General features: G+C 58.5%; 2 protein-coding genes across 2 annotated transcripts in view; one reads left to right on the top strand and one right to left on the bottom strand.

The window, feature by feature from the left end:
• The window catches only part of VOLCADRAFT_97387 (uncharacterized protein), a gene marked incomplete at both ends in the record, with an annotated part of 5,028 nt that extends 252 nt beyond the window's left edge, over positions 1-4,776 (top strand). Inside the window, 3 exons of the mRNA XM_002956386.1 lie at positions 59-234; positions 837-969; positions 3,668-4,776. Of these exons, the coding sequence (XP_002956432.1) occupies positions 59-234; positions 837-969; positions 3,668-4,776 (1,418 nt within the window). The remainder of the gene's footprint in view (positions 1-58; positions 235-836; positions 970-3,667) is intronic.
• A 1,126-nt stretch (positions 4,777-5,902) lies between these two features.
• VOLCADRAFT_97386 (uncharacterized protein) overlaps positions 5,903-7,991 on the bottom strand; it is a gene marked incomplete at both ends in the record, with an annotated part of 3,101 nt that continues 1,012 nt past the window's right edge. The window contains 2 exons of the mRNA XM_002956326.1: positions 5,903-6,030; positions 6,307-6,447. Of these exons, the coding sequence (XP_002956372.1) occupies positions 5,903-6,030; positions 6,307-6,447 (269 nt within the window). The remainder of the gene's footprint in view (positions 6,031-6,306; positions 6,448-7,991) is intronic.

Below are 7,991 nucleotides of genomic sequence, written 5' to 3'. Positions count from 1 at the left end.
GATCCCTACAGCCTGTACGCTGACTATTGGACAAGGCTGTATGCTCTTCTGCGTGAAGGCACCATGGCCAATGAGCAGAAGGTGCCAAGAGACGTGATCGGTCACCGTCTGCAAGCCTTCGCAGGCTTCCATCTCGGCTTACAGCTCATTCGCAGCTACCTCGATGCTGGCTGCTATGAGAGGGCTGCTGAGTGGACCGACCCGCTCCAGCTTCGCGCCGAGATCGGTATGGAGGTGACACCCAGCTAGCCTCGGAGCCCCGTATAGGTCTGACAGCCGCGGATCACTGCTTTAACAACATTATCGGCACACGGATCCCAAAAGGTGAAAAAGCGGAGGCCCTCGTGCGGAAACAGAAGGACTGGGCCTTGCGGACGGCGAGCGCCTCCACGCCTGGCAGTCATGGCGGCGGCCATTCTCGTGGCGCTGGAGGCTCCGGCGGCGGAGGCAGCGGCGGCGGATCGCGCGGCAGCAGCCACAGGGGTGGCGGCCAGCGCGGAGGTCATGAGTACAGCAGAGGTCGCGATGCAGAGCGCTTTGATTGCAGCGATCGCAATGGCAATGGCCGCAAGGAAGGCCACAGCGGCAAGTAGTGGTTTTCAGGCCTTGGTGCAGTAGAGTGGGGCCCGCGTGCCTGTCTTTTTTCTTGGCCCGTGTGCCGCTTCTTCTCTTCAAGGACCATCGCTGGTCAGTGCAGTGTGTGCAGGAATATTCTTTTTCGGTTATGATGAGGTTGCCAGCGAGCATCAAATTGGGCACCCGCGCGTGTGATTGAGGCGCCCGTGTGCGTGATAGTTGGCGCCCGCGTGTGCAGTTGTTGGTGCCTGTGTGCGCAGTTGTTGGCGCCCGCGTGCGCAGTCGTTGGCGCCACGTGCACAGTTGTTGGCGCCCGCGTGCACAGTTGTTGGCGCCAGCGTGCGCAGTTGTTGGCGCCAGCGTGTGCAGTTGTTGGCGCCCGCGAGTGCAATTGTAAGCTTCGTTGATGACCTTTTTTACTGGCAGTGTCTTGCTTTTCCGCTTTTTTCCTTTCTATCGCGTTCGCGTTTTGAGGTTGTGAACAGACCGTCGCACGGGTTCACTCTGTGGCAGCGTTTGCCGTTTTTTCTCTTTTCGGATAATTCACGTCAGGCCAAGTGGCCACTCAAGTCGCCTTGGCAGCCGGCCGGCTGGGGGACCCGTTTTTTGCCTGTCTTACTTCTTTAAGCGTTGCTCTACTTCTCGCCTCGCCTGTGTCTCCAACAGTCTGTCCGGTGCACGCTTGCAGGCCTTCATAGCCGCCAGTAATTTCCAGCCTGAGGAACTACAGATTCATTCTTGCACGACGATGCTATTGCCTTCCTGTCCGAGCTAGGGGTAGAGGCCCTCTCCAGTCCGGGCCTTGTGGAAAACGTCCAGCTGTCCGTCAGTCGCAACGCCAGCCAATTCAAAGGGCAGCGTCTTTTAGGTCAGCCGCGTGGCCCACCTACTGCAGCCCCCGAAGACTCACCAGCCCCCAAACGGCCTGCACCGGGCCCTGTCCCTGCCGGTCGGCCAAACCTGGACCCCGCACCAGTTCCGGCAAGTCTGACCACGCATCGGAAACAACCAGCCCACCCCGCGGTGGCGCCAGAAGGTGTGAAGGTTGAGGCCACGGGTGAATTCTGGAAGGATAAAGGGGAGTTTTGTAGTCCTACTTTCGACAACGCCTCAGGATTTCGGTCGACACCAGTAGCGGGTCTGCCTTCCATGCCGCCCCAGATGAGGGGATGCCTCTCGGGCAAGAAAGGCGCTTGGAAGGCTTGGGTTGTGAATGCACTGGTCATCTCGTGGATCACGTCGGGTTTCCCACTCCGTTGGGTCTCCAGCCCTCCCCCCCAGCACTCCGGCCGCAATCACGCTTCGGCAACCGCCAACGCCGCGTCCGTGGACAAAGCCGTAGCAGATCTGGTGGCGTCGGGCACGGCCCGCATATGGCCGTCGCAGCCCCGCGTGGTTTGCCTGTTGGGGGTCGTGCAGCAGGCAACTAAGCTCCGGCTTATTTGGGACGGCAGGCCGGTAAATGATTACTTGCACGTCCCCTCCTTCCGCTACGAAGACTTGAAGGCGGTTCCTGGTTGGCTACTCCCAGGCGATTACCTTTTTACTTTGGACCTTAAAAGCGGCTATCATCACCTCGATATCGATCCCAGGTTCTGGGAATATCTCGGCTTCTGCTGGAGAGGAATCTTCTACGTCTTCACGCAGCTGCCTTTCGGCCTCGCTTCCGCTTGCTGGGCGTTCACGAAGCTCATGCGAGAGGTCATGCGCCCCTGGCGCAAACGCGGCTGGCGATGCTCGGGCTACATAGACGATCAGGTTCACGCAGACCAGAACGCCGATAACTTGGTCCGGTGCAGGGCCGAAGTGGTTGCTCAGTTGGAGACGCTCGGTTTCCTGGTCAATAAAGAGAAATCTATGCTGGGGGCCGTGCAACATCGCATTCGTTACTTGGGCATGCTTGGGCAATACCAAGGACGGCGTTTTCATCGTGCCAGGCAACAAGCGGGACCGCTTCTTATCCGGGATCAATGGTGTGCTCACGGCGCGGCGCTCGACCGCCCGCTTATTGGCATCCATTAAAGGCCAACTCCTGGCCATGTCTTGGGCCCTCGGACCTTGGGCCCGGCTGCGCACCCGAGCTCTCGGTCAACTTATTGAAACTCGGCAGACCTGGGAAACCCATCTCTCCCTCTCTGATGACGCGCGGGAGGAACTGTCTTTCTGGGAGTCGTCCTTTGATCGGTTTAACGGCCGCCGGCACCTGTGGGTTCCGTCCGTGGTGCACTCCCTCATTTTTTGCGATGCCGCTGGTAAATCCTCTGAATTCCTCGGAGGTTGGGGGGCCTGGACAATCCTCAATGGCCAGTTAGCGCTAGCACACGGCGAGTGGACGCCCGCTATGGGGTCTACCCTGCAGGAACTCCAGGCCATTCTGAACGCGATTCGATCTTTCGATAGCCCAGCCGGTCTATCTGGTCAGTCGGTTAAACCGACAACCTTAACGCCGCGAATGTCGTCAACAAGGGCTCCGCTAAAGCGGACAACTCCCACAAGGTCGCCTGCGAGCTGCACAGCTATTGTTTCGAGCAGGATATCCGCTTGCAAGCGGAGTGGCGACCCCGCGGCCAGAACCAGCTCGCCGATGCGCTTTCGAAACTGCAAGACCCTGATGACTGGATGCTGAAGCCCAGCATATTCCGTCGGCTTCACGACACCTGGGGCCCCTTCGACATCGACCTATTTGCGTCCCACGCTACTTTCCAGCTCCCCGTGTACTATTCCCGCTATTTCACTCCAACGACGTCTGGAGTCGACACGTTCAGGTTCTCATGGGGGCACAGGTGCTGGGCGAACCCGCCCTTTCACCTCCTCCTCAAGGTACTGCAGCACGCCGAGGCCGGCTCTGCCTTGTCGCGCCTTTCTGGCCTACTCGCGACTGGTGGCCTTTTATCACGGCCGACGGGGTCTGGTTCAAACCTTTCGTGAGTGGAGTTCGCTTGCCGCGGATGTCTTCCTGGCCCGCACCTCGGGGGCCCCCCTGCCCAAAGGCGCTTCCCGCTGGTCCACCTTGGCCCTTCTGGTCGACTTCTCGGCCTCTAACATCAACCGTATCCGTGTCCCCGCTGATCCGATCGCGCCCCTCACACAGACTTAGATGCCCGGGCTGAGGCTCTTTTGGTCGCTCTTGGTGCGGAGGCGGACGCGGAGCTCTCCACCTTGGCGACTCAGTTTGCCCAAGTGGCCGGTCAGACACTCGCCCCACGGACGTCCAATGATTACGCCCGGTCTTGGGAACCTTTCCGCGAGTGGTGGGTGGCCAGGCGACTGCCCGGAAGCATCTATGACACCCCGGGTGAGGCGGTGGCACTCTATCTGCTCTCCCTGCTGAACTCGTCCAAGGAAGATAAGGTGGGGCCTGGACGGGTCCGCACAGCGAGTGCAGCAATCAGCTCCTACTTCCGCCTAGCCGGCAGAGCGCCCCCTACAGAGCACCCTGCCTGCAGCATCGTCCGCGACCTCGCCAAAAAGCAACTCCAAGGCCGTAAGCTGGAACGCGACGCCCTGGAGCCGGCGGACGTCACGGCGCTGGCCCGGCTGGTCGGTGGGCCAGAACCGCCCCTTGACCAGCTGATGACCGTCACGGCCGTCGTGGTCATGTTCGCGGGGTTCTTTCGGTTCGATGATGCTGCGGAGATAAGCGTTCACGAGGACCTTCTGGTTATCACGGCAACTGGGATGGATGTTTTCATCCCTCGATCCAAGACCGATCAGCAGAGACAGGGTCACTGGGTTCCCATCGCCCGCGTCGGCGGTGCCGCTTGCCCCGTGGGCCTGACAGAGCGCCTCCTCACCCTAGGACGGTACAAACGCCGCCCAGACACGCCGGACGAGGACGTTGGGCCCCTTTTGCGACCGGTCCAGTGGAACAGGGCCGGGGGGTACCTGTCAGGCCCCCTGACAGGCACGGTGGCCCAGCCGATCCACTCCCTGTCGTACCCTGCCTTCTGCCACCGGCTCAACAAGACCCTGCAAGCGGCGGGGATCACCCGCCGCATCACTGCGCATTCCATGCGCATAGGAGGAAATAGCACTGCCGCCGACCGCGGTGTGCCTGCGGACCTGCGCAAAGCGCACGGCCGGTGGCGCAGCGACGCCATGGTGCAGCACTACACACGGCGTGACGGGGAGGCGAAACTCTCCGTCTCCCGCAGCCTGGGCCTCGCCAGTGAGCAAATGTCTCTTCGGTCTGCTGTGTAAGGCCCTTGGCAGCGGTGCAATTTTCGCCAAAAACAAAATCGTCCAAACCGCACCGTTCAGCACCATCGGGTCCGCCAATCCTCAGCCACCAGAACCAGTTAAGGGAGACAGTAGCACAGAATCCTTCTTGGGGTGCAACATTTGGAGCGGAGTACCGCAAGAAGTCGTGGGGGTAAAGGAGCGTGTTGACTGGTTGTTGAGTAGACCTCTACCCGAAGGAGCGATGATAACGGCACTAAGACAGCGTTTGATGAGCGGCTGGGACCATATGCGTCTGACTGTCTTGCCAGAGGAGTACCCATTAGATGGGAAGCAACCGGGAGTGCAAATGGCGAAGTATAAGCACTGGATGGGGCTGCCCTTTTCGGGAGCCGCAGCCGCCATGTGGCCAACACATGCTAAGGTTTTCATTTCTCGTTTAGCACATCGTAAGCTAATTCAGTTTCGTTTATGTTGTTGGGCATTGGAGGCAAACAGAGCACGAAGGGCCAAGTACCATGTCCCCAGGGCGCAGCGGTTTTGCCGCTGTTGTGGCACCAATTGCCAAGTCGATGATGAAAACACGTGTTACTGGAATGCCCAGCCTATAATGATATTCGTGCTGAAGAGGGATTCGATCATCAACAGAGCATGTTGGAGGCCATGAAATGGGAACCCGCACGTCTTGCGAGGATGTTGGAACGTATGTGGGCTCACCGAAACTCAATTACCCCCTTTGGATGCTAGCCTGCGCTGATGTGCGGTGTTTTCCTTTCCTCCGTTGCTTTTAGGCGTTGTAGTATTGCCCTTGGGCCTTCGGCTCGTATGGGTAGTCTTACAGGTATGGGGTCACGCACCCCCAACCATGTAACACACACACGCACACACACACACGCACACACACACACGCACACACACACGCACACTTCTTGTTGGGATGCCCTGCCTCGGCGGGCACTAGGCAGGCCGTCGGGCTATTTCAGGTTTCCGCTGATTGTAGGCATGCTGAAGAGTATGCAAATGAAAGACCATCGCGGATTAGCTAAGGTGATCTATGACATGTTCCGCGCAAGACGCAGCATGCTGGATTAGCTCTTTACTGGCTTATGTGGGCGACTTACAAGGGGCGTTTTCACTTTTGTAGCTGCTAGTTCCCACCCGGATCCCCCTTAACCTGCTCTGCAGACAGCCCCAAGCTTGGCTCGGCCAGCGGCGGGTCGCCCCCGGGAGCTGGAGCTGAAGTCTGGGTCTCGTGGCACCCCAAGCATTGGGTGGCTCGGAGAATTAGGGAGGAGAAGGGGTGCCGGGGGAAGGGGGGCTACGAGAGTGGGCGGAGTTGTGCGAGCTGCTATGAGGAGGTTCCTTGTTGTTGTCTCGGTCCTGGCTGGTTAGGCCGCCGTCTCTGTTCCGTAGAGGGGTGGCCGCCGTTTTCACAGTGGCTTGGGGTGGTCTCTCTCTCTCTCTCTTCTCTTTTTCTTCTCGTGTGTCTGTTGGCCGGTTGCGAGTGTGCGCCCGGATTTGCTGCTAGGTGGCCCTGGGTGTGTGACGCACCTTGGGGTTTGGGGTGTGGCCGCGCGGTTTCGTCGTGGGCGGCGTGGAGTGCCGCTGGCGCGCGGCCGGTGGGCGGCTTGGCTGTGTTCTTCTGCAGTGTAAGGCATCGTCGCTCTCTCACAGCACGTTCTTTCTGGTCAACTTCGGCACAGCCACGAGATTACAGGTTAAGAGAGACAGGGGTACAGAACACTAAGACCACATTATTATAAGGATAATGTGGAAACATTTTTTTATGACACAATATTTCCCGCTCAGAAAAGAAGAAGTGCCCAGTTTATAAGTATCAAAGGGTCTGGGGCCTTGAATAGTAGTGAGCCGCTTGTGGCGACTTGGTGTACGCGATGGTATGCACTGGGCCCTTCGGCTTTGTTTAACAAGGTTTTGGTTTTCGGCTTGCTCAGATGTCTCTCGCAACTGAGATTGGCGCTGGGAAGCGGGTGGTCTTGTTTGAGACCGGGCCGTAGTGCAACACAATCACGGGCCATGCGTAAGAAATTGCGCCCAAACACATCTGCGGCCGATTCGGAAACCATGAAGTTGATGTATAATTCGGTAAGGCAGGGTTGAACGCACCATGGGCGACTGGTAAACGCGGAAACTATAAGCAGACAGAGCATTCATCTGCAGCATCGGCTGGTGCAGGCGCAATGATGGCTAGGAAGGCCAACAGGGACGTCGCCAGACTCACAAACCGACAAACAGCTATGCAGCCAGCGCTCTATTCAAGGTTCCACACAAAATAGCCGCCCCAGCTCCCCACTATGTTCTCCTAGTTAATCACCAAGTCGGGACCATTGCCCCTTCACTGCCCGGGTGGTACTGCCCAGTTGTGCTCATCGGCTACTCTCCTCTCTGGGCCCGGCAACTGGTCGGCTCTATCTAGCACAGAATGTACACCACTTCTACTGCATAACGTGGGGCCTTCGGGTTCCTCTCTGAGCCGCCTGGCAACTGCCCTCCTCGCCTGAAGAGGGTAGGGGTGTGTGGCAGGCGCCTCCACACCTTGGTGGGTAGGCTTGCCCGCCCAGCCCTCCACCAGCGTGGCCAAACCGGGCTGCATGCCTGCAGTAGTCCTGGCTGGAAGTCAGCCTGGGTGCTGGGCTGCACTTCGCACTTGCTGTTCGAGCAACTCTTCTGGTGCTCGCGGTGTGTGCTGCCGAGTTGATCCCTTGCCATGCTCGGTTCAGCTATTCCACTGTGCAAGGTAGGCGATGCAGGCAATGTAATTACATGGGAAACAAATTGGCGACCACCATTTTCTTAATGGTTGGCAGCAGCGCGTCGTCCGAAAGGTTGCACCAACGTCAGCTTCCTGGCCTAGATCGGTAGATCGGCCTAGGCGGTAAAAGGTCCGCCTCTGTCTCGTCTTCTGTCCACTGTACCCCCCTCACCTTTCCCCATCAGGCTAGGGTCGGGTCTAGCTTCTCTTCTGCTCTCCATCAAGCATGCCGCTACTCCCGTTCGCCATCTGCAATCCAGGCGACGACAACAACAGATATACAGCTGCCATATACCACCTTCCAATTCACAAGCAGTACCAACGTGCGTCTCGTCCCTCCTCACAAAGGCACCAATCATAAATACCTCGGCACTAGAAGCGGGTTCTAACCTTCAGTCTTGCCTCCTGTTGCTGAGCCTATTCTTGACTCCCCGCTGTCCCTAAGTGGTTCACCTCTGAGGTG

The sequence above is a fragment of the Volvox carteri genome (assembly GCF_000143455.1).
Source record: "Volvox carteri f. nagariensis unplaced genomic scaffold VOLCAscaffold_60, whole genome shotgun sequence".
Lineage (NCBI taxonomy): Eukaryota > Viridiplantae > Chlorophyta > Chlorophyceae > Chlamydomonadales > Volvocaceae > Volvox > Volvox carteri.
This window is presented reverse-complemented; position numbering and strand designations above follow the sequence as displayed.